General features: G+C 39.4%; 1 protein-coding gene across 10 annotated transcripts in view; it reads left to right on the top strand.

The window, feature by feature from the left end:
• The window catches only part of LOC134352982 (ecto-NOX disulfide-thiol exchanger 2-like), a 265,715-nt gene that overhangs the window by 173,764 nt on the left and 79,644 nt on the right, over positions 1-12,307 (top strand). For 6 of the 10 annotated variants that reach the window (XM_063060704.1, XM_063060701.1, XM_063060711.1 and 3 more), the window contains one exon: positions 1,896-2,030. In XM_063060704.1, the coding sequence (XP_062916774.1) occupies positions 1,896-2,030 (135 nt within the window). The remainder of the gene's footprint in view (positions 1-1,895; positions 2,031-12,307) is intronic. The other 4 variants (XM_063060703.1, XM_063060708.1, XM_063060709.1 and 1 more) reach the window with 2 other exon arrangements.

Genomic DNA, 12,307 nt, shown 5'->3' with positions numbered 1-12,307 from the left:
CTATAAATAGCAGTGAGACTTTCAGAGCTTTATAATATGTAGGAACTGTTATAAATTGAGAGAATTTTTAAAAGATTGAAATGAGAGCATTTTTTAGATTATGAAGACACGCAGTCCTCTTATTGTCATTTAGTAATGCATGCATTAAGAAATGATACAATATTTCAAATGCAATGTTTTCACCAAATTCCTTTATTACTTTCTTATTCTTGAAAATATGACACTATTTAAAATATAAGAACATCAGTAAATAAATGAGTTTATTGGTAAATTAGTTTATACTTTTGCACGTACCAAGGTACAGTGAAAATCTTTGTTTTGCATGCCATCCATACGGATCATTTTATTGCAACAATGCATTGTGCTAGTACAAGGGAAAATAAAAACTGAATCCAGAATAAAATGCTATAGATTCAGAGAATGTGCAGCGTGGACAGACAAAAACGTGCAAGGCCATAAGAAGATAGATTGTGAGGTCAAGAATTGATCTTATCATTCTAAGGGACTATTCAGTAGAAACCAGTTTGGGCTACTTGGCTACTTTGGGCCTGCCCTATTGTTCAAAATGATCATGGCCAGCCTACCCTGGCCTTATCTCTCTTTGTTCCTGCAAAATTTATATACTTCTTCTCTAAATACCCACAAAATCCTAACCTCCACAACCCTCATGGAAAGAGAAATCAGGAGATTTGCAACGTGCATGGAGTAAATACTGTGCACTCCAGTTTTAAATAACCATGTCCTCATTGTGTAATTTATCATTTTGATTGAGAACCTATCACTAACAGAAGCATCTCAACATCTTCAGTATCTTATCATGCCCTCACAGGATCTTCTGAGATCTTTTAATGAGATTTTTAACACCTAGAGAATATAGATTTAATTTCTTTAGCCCTTTGAATTAAGTCAAGCCTCTCATCCCAGAAACAAGGTTCATTAGTTTAATTACTTTCTTATCCTCTCCAATAACTTTGATTAGATACAATAATATTTCCCTGGATACTATTTTCTTCCTGAAATATGAATATTAACATGATTAATCATTGAATGTGTCTCTGTTTTATTTAATCTCATTTATATAATTATCGATATTTTGTGTTTAATGCTCCTCTGGTTGTCCAGTATTCCTAATGTAGTCAATACAACTTTTCTGCACTTGCTTAGATTTCCTTTTCCAGTTTCTTTTCATACATTGCTTTTGGAGGATTTGCTACCTTTTTGACACATTTTGCTGTACCTCTGCACATCAGGAATTGAGCAGGATATGCTTTCTGTACGCTTTTTAAGATCTGTGCTGTCTTTTGCCACTTCGTCAAGTTGAAATAAAGCACAGATGTTTAAAAATAATTTCTATGAATACCTAAGCATCTATGAGGGTGTTGCTGCATGCAAAACTGCAAAAGAATGTGTAGTTCCACAGGCCAACAGATTCTGGCATAATTATTTTCACTTGCTAAGTAATTTTACACATTCACAGAAGTTTGGTACTTGGAGTCTGCTTGGTATTGCTGTGCAGAGATCTCCACATTTAAAAGAAAAGCCTTTATTTTGTTAAATCTGATGGACCAACTTTTTTATTCAAACCTAAGCAAGTGTCAAATAATTATGTTGGTTCTCACCAAAAAGGATTTAAAAATATATTTTTCCCAGTGGATGCATATAAGCTAAAGTTATTCAGTTTGGAAATTCACTGATGTCAGTTGCAATTGAACGACCCTGGGCTTTTATTGATGAGGTGAGAAGTATACAGGGGAAATTGACCTGAGGAACTTTGAAACTTAGTTCAAAGAATATGTACTTGAGTAAAGAACGAGAAAGTATTTATTGGTCAAAATCTACATTAACTTGTAATCATACTCTGAATTTGCAGCATTTTTTTTGTTCTTCATTTTAAGCAGAGTGTTACAAAAACCTAGCCTTAGACTCCAGTCCTCAAAGGATGTCATTATCAAACCCTACAGCTTGGGCAACGGCCATGAACAACTTGGGAATGGGACCAATGGGAATGACTGGACAGCCACTTATGTCAGGTATGCTTTTTGTATGATAAAAAATATTCTTGATCAGAGCTGAAAAGGGGACAAGAGCACTTTACTTTTATTAATTCTGTTAATTCACAGTACTCTCCTGATATCTTTTTAGTAATTATATTTATGTCGATAACTTTTACAGTTAACACTCAAAAAACTTTGTCCATTTTCAAGATATTTATACTCTAAAATGTTACAAATAATTGCCTATGCTAAAATTGTGCAGAGGTTGCATGGTGAGATGCAAAATTTTCTGTTAATAAGTTTAAATAGTTTTAATGACTATGAAGGACTTTCTCCATTATTTCATATAAATATGGATCTATTTTGAATATGTTGGAAATTATGTTTAATTCAAAATTGGTTTGAAATTCCAAGGAGTGGGCAAATGTGGCTTAAGATCTTTTACTATAGATGGGTGTATGAGAAAGATTTGAGTAAATGGAAACCTCAGCCCTTTTTTCAGCAGTGAACTTGCTGATTTGGTAAGGAAATTTTGTTCACCTTTGGGAAGGTTTATTCGTCCTGCTCCTTGACTTGAAGGTGAGGAGTTTTAAGTTCCTGGGTGTTAACATCTCTGAAGGTCTATCAGAGCCCAGCATATTGTTGTGATTACAAAGAAAGCATGTCGGTGGCTATATTTCAGGAGTTTGAGGAGACTTTAGATGTCACCAAAGACATTTTCAAAATTTTATGGATGTACTGTGGAGAGCATTCTAAGTGGTTACATCACCTTCGGGTATGGAAGGACCACTGCACAGTATCAAAAAAAGCTGCAGAAAGTTGCAAACTCAGCCAGCTCCATTGTGTGCAAAAAACCTCCCCAGCATCCAGGACACCTTCAAAAGATGATGCCCCAAAAAGGCATCATCCATCATCAAGGACCCCGACCCCACCCCACCCCATCACCCTCATTGCTACCATCAGAAAGGAGGTGCAGGAGCCTGAAAGCACACACTCAACATTTCAGGAACAGCCATCAGATTTCTGAATGAACAATGAACCCATGTACAATTCCTCAGGTTTTTTTTTTCTTTTGCTTGCTCTCTTTTTAATTTAAATTAATTTTTTATATGCAGTGGATTCTAGTTAATTGGGCTCATGGGTGCATGGTGGCATAACATCGTGCTAATGTCTATCACAGCTAGGGGAATTGGAGTTCAGAGTTCAGTTACAGGGCCATCTCCCCATGGAATGCATGGCTTTTCCCTGGGTGCTCCGGTTTCCTCCCACAATCCAAAGGCCTACCAGGTAGGTTAATTTTTCATTATAATTTGTCCCATGATCAGATTAGGGTTAATTGGGTTTGTCAGAGGGCTGCTAGGGTGGCCTGGCTCGAAAGGCCGGAAGGGCCTACTCTGCACGGTTTCACTAAATAAATAAATAAATCAGGGCCTAATTAGCCAAAGTTTCATGGAAATAGTTAATGGTATTAAAAAAAAGACGAATTACTGTTTAACTGAGTAACAAATTATGTACTTAAATGAAATACAGAACAAATTAGAGCACTGCCAATGCTACTACAGAACTATAAAACTATATATTAGTTCCCAATAGTTAGCAATGGAGGAATTCATCCAATGTGCGTTGCTATGCATAAGGTGGCCAGGGAGGGCTAGCACCTCTGGTGAAGGGACTTGTGTCAATTTTTGGGCAACTTACTCACCTTTGGTCCCCACCAGAAACTCAGCTCTCACTTGTGGCTCCAAGCAGCTGATTGCATGTGACAACAGCCACACCTGGGTACACTGATTCGACAGGAGGGCTAAATCAGGTGAGGGTAGCCAGTGACATCATACCCCGGTGAAACAGGGACATCCCTGTCCTAGCATGTGAAGTCAGCTCCAGCAAACTGGACGGATGAGATCAACAGTGAGATCCACTGGCCAAGAAGGCAGTTCTGCAACATTTTGAGGAGAAAGACGGCATGATTACGCACAGAAGTCATGGTTATCCACCGTAACCAAGGAAGATTCCAGTTTGTGATGGCTTCTTATACCACTGGATCTGAAATTCCAAGATTGAGAGAGTGAAAGTGTCCAAGTGCATCAGCTTTTCCACATTAAAAATTCCCCCACACAGGTTTCACTTGCATCTTCTGATATGATGGTCAACCAACACACTGCCATGTTCTTTTGATTGTAAATGAGCAAAATTAGCACAGACACCTAGCACAGGTAATGGGCTGTCTTCATACAAAGCTTTCGACGATTGTATCCTTTAAGTCTTCATTTTCATTGTAACATTTAAGATGTTTATTAATACTTTCAAATTCTTTGTAGTTTTTAACTTGAAGTTGTGACATCGTTTCATTTTCAGCCCTGGCTGTGTCTGGCATCTCTGAGCTTGAATGCTTGAAGCCACAGTGGGCAAAACAATTCTAAAGGGTCTTACTGCTTATTTCTCATCAATTATTAGGAACAAAAATCACTTTTTTTTAAACTTTGAATATGCAAATGACCCTAATAAAAAAACAATTTGCTCTAAGCATGGTGTAGTGTCCAAAGGCCACACAAGTTCATGCAACTGACACTAGTTAGAAACTGTTCAGCTACAGTCTCCTGTCCCAGTTAAGGGGCATAGTGTCCCAAATAAACAAAGGAAATTCTGGCTATTTTCTCAATTCACTTTTGTTCTTTAAGAGTTGTCCCAAATAAGTGGTTGCCCCGATTAACCGATGGACCAATTAACCAGAATCCAGTGTATTTCTTATTCTAATTTATAGTTTTTAAAGATTATGTGTTGCAGTGTACTGCTGCCACAAAACAACATATTTCATGGCATATACCAGTGATATTAAACTTGATTCTGATTCTCACTAATAGAAACATCTCCACTATTACTGTTAACAAGATGATTGTGGAAGCATTTCTCAAGTCCTATATATTAAAGCCCTATATGTGTGTTTGTGAGTATGAAGAGTACAGAGGTTTTAGGAGGAGGTGGACAAGTATAATAAGTGACTAGATAGAATATACTGGGAAAAGTGTAAAACATTTTAGTGCATTTGTTGCCACTTCGGTACAAAAAACTGGAAAAACGAAGTTTTTTTCAAACAGTGAGCAATGGGTGTTATTGTCATTCATAACACTGATTGAAAATAGCCTCATATATTGAAGACATGTTCTAAATGCATTAGAAGCAGTTCAGTGAAGGTTTATGAAACAATACCTGGAACTTCAAGATGTCTGAGGAGAAAAGGGCAAAGCTTGTTGTCTACTGAAGTTTAAAAGGGAAAGAGAGGGTTTGAAGCATGCAAGATACTATGATGTCTTTGCAGGGTGAATGTTCTGTTTCCTTTTGTGAGCAAATCTAAGAATAAGGATCATACACTTGATTCGGGGGGCTGATAGTAGAGGCAGATGCTTTAGCGAGTTTTGAGAGAACCTTAGATGGGCATGTGGATGAAAATAAATTGGAGGGCTGTGTGGGACGGAAGAAGTAAATTGATCTTGGAATAGGTTAAAAGGTTGTCATAACATCTTGGGCCAAAAAGCCTGTATTAGAACATAGAACATAAAGAATCATAGAAAACAGCACAATATAGGCCCTTCGGCCCACAATGCTGTGCCAAACATGTACCTACTTTAGAAATTACCTCAGGTTACCCATAGCCCTCTATTTTTCTAAGTTCCATGTACCAAAATCTACAGCACATTACAGGGCCTTTGGCCCACAATGTTGTGTCGACCATGTAACCTATTCTCCAAGTTGCCTAGAATTTCTCTACCTCATAGCCCTCTATTTTTCTAAGCTCCAAGAACCTATCTAGGATTCTCTTTAAAAATCCTATAGTATCCACCTGTACCACCTTCACTAGCAGTGCATTTCACACACCCACCACTCTCTGTGAAAATCTCACCTCTGACATTTCCCTTGTACCTACTTCCAAGTATCTTAAAACCCACTAATCTGGGTTGATCTCTATCTGCCACTTCCCAGCCCAGTTCTGCATCCTATTACTGTCCCACTGTAACCTCTGACAACCCTCCAGACTATCCACAACACCCCCAACTTTTGTATCATCAGCAAACTTACTAACACACTCTGCTACTTCCTCACCAGGTCATTTATAAAAATCACAAAGAGGAGGGGTCCCAGAACAGATCCCTGTGGAATACCACTGGTCACCATCTTTCATGCAGATTATGAACCATCCACCACAGCCCTTTGCCTTCTGTGGTCAAGACAATTCTGGATCCACAAAGCAAGGTCTTCTTGGATCCTATACCTCATTACTCATTCGATGTAGTATGTGTTCAGTCCATACAGGTCGTTTCTCACAACACTGCATTTAAGTAGTATAAGGGAAAACAATAACAGACTGCAGAATAAATTGTTGCAGTGTGGAGTTACTGAGTAAGTGCAGTGTAGGCTGATAATAAGGTGTAAAGTCATACATCATTAAATTGTGAGGTCAAGAGGCCATCTAATCATAAATAGAAGCTGTCTTTGACCCTGGTGATACATGTTTTAGGGCTTTTGTATCTTCTGCATGATGGAAGGGAGTAGAATAAAGAATGTTCTGGTTAGGTAGGGTCTTTCATTATGTTGGCTGCTTTACTGAGGCAGCAAGAAGTGCAGATAGAGTCCATGAAGAAGAGGGTGGTTTCCATGATGGGCTGAACTGTGTCCACAACAAGCGCCACTTTCTTGTCACAGGCAGAACGGTTGACATGCCAAGCCATGAGGCATTCAGATAGGATGCTTTCGACAGTACATGGATAAAAAATGTTGAGGGTCAAAGAGGAAATGCCAGATTTCTTTCGTCTCCTGGGAAAGTAGTGCTTGTGAGCTTTCTTGGCCATAGCATTTATATGTAAAACCATGACAGGTTATTGTGATCTTCACTCTAGGAACTTGAAGCTCTCCACTTCCTGACCTCAGAAATGTTGGATGCAAGCAGGATCATGCGTACTGACCCTCTTTTTGAAGTCAGTTACAAACTCTTGATTTGCTGACATTGAGGGAGAACTTGTTATCATATCACTAGGCTCTTTGTCTCATTACTATACTCCAACTCAACATTATTTAATTATTTAAGATTCAGCCCACTATTGCAAACTTGTTAAAGCATTATCTAGCCATACAGTGTTGAATGTATCGGAGACTGAGGACACAGGGTTATGGAGCACCACTGTTGAGAATAATGGTGGCAGAGTTTTGCTGCCTACCCTTACTGATTGCAGTCTGTTGGTCAGGAGGTTAAAGATTCAGTTGATCCGAAAGGTCTAGGAGTTTGGTGATGTGTTTGCTTGGAGTTATAGTATTGAAGGTGGAACTGTAATATGTTAAGTCTTTAGAAATCTCTTCCTCAAAGGTTGATGGAAGCAGAATATTTGAATGTTTTTAAGTTAGAGACAGACTCTTGATAAGCAAAAGTGAGAAATTCCACAGGTAGTTGAAAATGTGTGATTGGAATTACAGTGAAATCATCTGAGATCTCATTAAGTGGCAGAAAAGTTTGGAAGGGCTGAGCAACCAACTCCTATTTGAATGTTTGTATATACAGTAAGTAATCCTGAATTAGCCGTCAGTAAAAGTTCTGGAACGCTTTACTCACCATGGACCTTAACACTTTGAGAAGGCCATCCTAATGCTCTTCAATTATGAGCAGAGGTGAGAATTACTTGTTGCCATTACTACTAATACCCACATTTTGAGAATTTTAAATTGTTTAAAAACTCAAGAAGAGCCAACAAAGGAAGCATTTGCTAACAAAAATGGTTTGCAAGTATTCCCTAGGTTACAACAGTGTTCCAATTATAAGAGCTGTTCATAATCTGAACTGTTCAGAAGTCAGAAATGAACAAAATCAATATGGGGGGGGAGGATTGATGGGGAGGGATAAGGGGAATAGAGTGGAGAGAAAGCTTGTGGAAATATCCTATTGATTCCCATCAGAAGATACCTGAAGCCCCAGATCAGCTAGCAAATCCATCCCACCAATCTCCCTGATGCCCACTTGTATGTATGTGATGTCCATTAGTGTAGCATTTGTAACCCAGTATTATCTTGTGTGATTTAAAGTATATACAATATATGGTGATGTATATGTATTTTGATAATAAATTTACTTTGAACTTTGATTCACAAGCCTTTATACTATGATTTCTGTATTTTTATAGACTGTTTGGTAATCAGTATAAATGTGCTTCTAATAACATTGGATTAATAAGTACCATATTGCTAGTGATTATGATGTGTTTTCACACTTACTTATTTCAAGCATGTGCGACTGATTTTTCTAAACATTGCAAACTTCTCAAGAATTGAATGTAAGCTGTTGATGTCACTAGGTTTGATTTACATTCACAGAAGGAAGCAACTAAAACACATTTTATTCTGATTCAATCATGTTTTAAAACATGGGGAAATTTGGATTCTTGTCTGCTCGGGAGCTGAAAGGAGAGAAAAGGTTATGTGGCAAGAAAGAAAGTTAAACCTTGCGTTTGAACTCCATATCGAGGGTTGAACCTTCAGTATGCATATTAACCTTGGACATGTTTACAACGGAAAAAGATCTCTCAAGGGATTTTTAAGAAGAAACTCAGCTATTTACAGATCTTACAGGGTTATTTGAAATGGATGAAGTGAAGAATGTGGTATGGTAGGCAATACTGAGCAAAGGTCTGCTGGGAATGTTTATTGTAAACTGCACTAAAGGGAAGGTAGTGGAAAATGCTGTTATTATTCTTTGGCAGAGAGGAGTCACCCCAATGGGAACCCATATTATAAAGCAGTCACCATCATCTTTCACATCTTTTTTTTCTAAGTAACTGCCAGAATTGATAATTAGCCACAATTATGCATATTAACCAGTCTTTAATTTCCAACTCGTATGCCAAAACTTTCATTCCACTTTATATTTAAAACAAAAATGAAATTGTCTCTAAATTCATTGTTTTTGTTTTCAGAATCAGCTCCAAGGAGTAAAAACACACACATACAGAACCTGCATTCACAGCTGAGGAAAAGGGCCAATTTAAATGAGACTGGTGTCTGTTACATTGATGCCACTGTATCATGGATACAACCCCTGTGGGCCGCAACCCTTCACAACCCCAATTTAACCCTAACCTAATCATGGGACAATTTAAAATGACTAGTTAAGCTACCCAGTACATCTTTGGGAGAAAAACAGAGAACCCAGAGGAAACCATGGGGAGGATATGCAGACTCCATGCAGAGGATGCTGGGATTGAACTCCAAACTCCGACGCCCCGAGCTGCAATAGTGTCATACTAACCTCTGCGCTACTGTGGCATATCCCTGCCATATATTGTGAAATATGTTGATTTGTGGCAGCAGTCCATTGCAATGCATAATAATAAAAACTATAAATTACAATAGGAACTATATACTGTATATAAAAAAAAACTAAAATAAGTAGCGCAAAAAGAGGGGAAAAATACTGAGGTGGTGTTCCCGGGTTCATTGTCCATTCAGGAATCTAATGGCAGAGTAGAAGAGGCTGTTCCTGAAATGATGAGTGTGTGTCTTCAGACTCCTGTACCAACTCCTTGATGGCAGCAACGAGAAGAGGACATGTCTTGGGTGATGGGGGTCCTTAATGATGGATTTGGCATCGCCTTTTGAAAGTGTCCGGGATACTGGGGTGACTAGTGCCCATGATGCAGCCGGCTGAGTTTACAACTTTCTGCAGCTTTATCCAATTCTGTGCACTGACCCCTGCGTACCAGATGGTGATGCAACCAGTTAGAATGCTCTCCACAGTACATCTGTAGAAATTTGTGAATGTCTTTGATGACATACCAAGTCTTCTCAAACTAATGAAATATAGCCACTGTCGTGCCTTTCTTGTAATTGCATCAATATGTTGGGCCCATATTAGATCTTCAGGGATGGTGACACCCAGGGACTTGAAACAACTCACCCTTCCCACTGCTGATTCCTCAATGAGGACTGGTGTGTGTTCCTTTGACTTCCCTTTCCTGAAGACCCCAATCATTTCCTTGGTCTTAATGATGTTGAATGCAAGATTGTTGCTGCAGCACCACTCAACCAGCTGATCTGTCTAGCTCCTGTACACCTCCTTGTCACTATCTGAAATTCTTTCAACCATAGTTGTGTTGACGGCAAATTTATAGATGCCGTTTGAGCTGTGCCTAGCCACAGAGTTGTTGGTGTAGAAACAGTAGAGCAGTGGGCTAAACACATGTCCTTGAGGTGTGCCACTGTTGATTATCAGTGAGGAGGGAATGTTATTTCTGAACTGCAAAGGCTGTGGCCACCTGGTGAGGATGTCAAAGATCCAAAGGCCGTGGGTTTGGTGCTTGTTGATGAGAACTGAGGGTATGATTGTGTTGAACGCTCAGCTGTAATCAAAGGACAGCAACCTGATGTAGGTATTGCTATTGTCCAGGTGATCCGAGGCTGAGTGGAGAACCAGTGAGATTGCATCCACTGCAGACCATTCTGGCAATGGGCAAATTGCAGCAGGTCCAGGTCTTTGCTCAGGCAGCAGTTGATTCCAACTATGACCAGCCAACCAATCAACTTAAGCCTCAAAAGGAAAGTGAAATGCTTTGTATCCTGCTGTAATTATTCTAGAAGGATTTGGAAATATAGCATTACAGTTGTTACTGCAATATGGTATGAGTTTAGATTAATAAATAATTACAGAATATGGAACTTTGTAAACCTTTCATTGAAGGTAGATTGATCCAGAGTGGAAAGGGCTATTGAAGAGTTTGATTCCTAGTGGTAAAAATAATAAATAAACTATTTTCAATTTTATTTTTCATTATAGAAAGGTACCATGTGATCTGGCAATATCTTATCAACATGCTGCTGAATTAATGAGGGTCAGCATAACCTTTATAAATGTCACAATTCCCTGCTGTCTGAAGTAATGCAACTGAATGTTGATCCAATTACAAACGAGAAAATCTGCAGACGCTGGAAGCTTAAGCAACACACAAAATGCTGGAGGAACTCAGCAGATGAGGCAGCATCTATGGGAGAAGTACAGTCGACATTTCGGGCCAAAACCCTTCGGCAGTACTGAATGTCATTCGCTTTTATAGAGAATCATGTACTATAGTTATACAAAATGTGAGCTAAAGCTTAACTTTAGAAAACATTTTCCTATTTTTGGTCATAGATATGGTGATTCAGGTTGCTGTTCAGGTGGGGGGGGGGTGGTGTAGGAATTCTGGAAGGCTCAATTATTCTTGACTAATAAAAGGAATACTAAACCACCACTCCTATATATCTAAATGCAGTGAGAAAAAGATCAAGCACAGGTGTGGCATTCCCATCATCAAAGTAACAGTGAATGCTTCCTTGAAAACAATTTGACGTAAGAAACTTTGGGATCAACAGTTCCATGCGACACAGCTTACATTGACAGTGACCAACAGGAGCTAAAGAAATGCAGCTATGACACAAAGTCATCAAGGCAGTGAAACGACAATACAGGGACAAAATCCACACACAGCTCTCCACCAACACATGCAGCTTAAAGCAAGGTCTGTACACCATCACAGCTAAATGCAGTGGAGTTTCTAAAATTGCTGCCTCTCTCCCAGATGAGCTAAATCTTTTTTATGCTTGGTTCGATGTTACCACCACTAACGAACTCCTTGGAGAATCGCTAATGCAACCTGCAGCTTGGTCATCTCTGAAGCTGAAGTACGCAGGTGTTTCCAATGAGTGGACAGTCACAAGGCTTCGGGACTGGACGGCATCCCAGGGCGGGTATTCAGATTGTGCATGGCACAACTGGCAGGTGTGTTTGCAGACATTTTTAACCTCTCCCTCTCCCAGTGTAGAGTGCCCTCCTGCTTCAAAACATCCACCATTGTTTCTGTACCTAAAAAGACCAAGGTAATATGTCTGAACGACTGGAGTCCTGTCACACTCACCTCAATAATAAACAAATGCTTTGAGAGGCTGGTCAAGGACTACACCTGCAGCTTGCTACCACCCAAACTGGACCCCCTACAATTCGCCTACCAACACAACCGATCGACAGATGATTCAATAGCCACAGCTCTTCACAAGGATCTTCTGGGACCTCTACTTTTTGTGATTTTTATTAACGACCTGGATGTGGGAGTAGAAGGGTGGATTGGCAAGTTTGCAGACGACACAAAGGTTGGTGGTGTTGTAGATAGTGTAGAGGATTGTCAAAGATTGCAGAGAGACATTGATACGATGCAGAAGTGGGCTAAGAAGTGGCAGATGGAGTTCAACCCGGAGAAGTGTGAGGTGGTGCACTTTGGAAGGACAAACTCCAAGGCAGAGTACAA

This window comes from Mobula hypostoma, chromosome 10, assembly GCF_963921235.1.
Source record: "Mobula hypostoma chromosome 10, sMobHyp1.1, whole genome shotgun sequence".
NCBI lineage: Eukaryota > Metazoa > Chordata > Chondrichthyes > Myliobatiformes > Myliobatidae > Mobula > Mobula hypostoma.
This window is presented reverse-complemented; position numbering and strand designations above follow the sequence as displayed.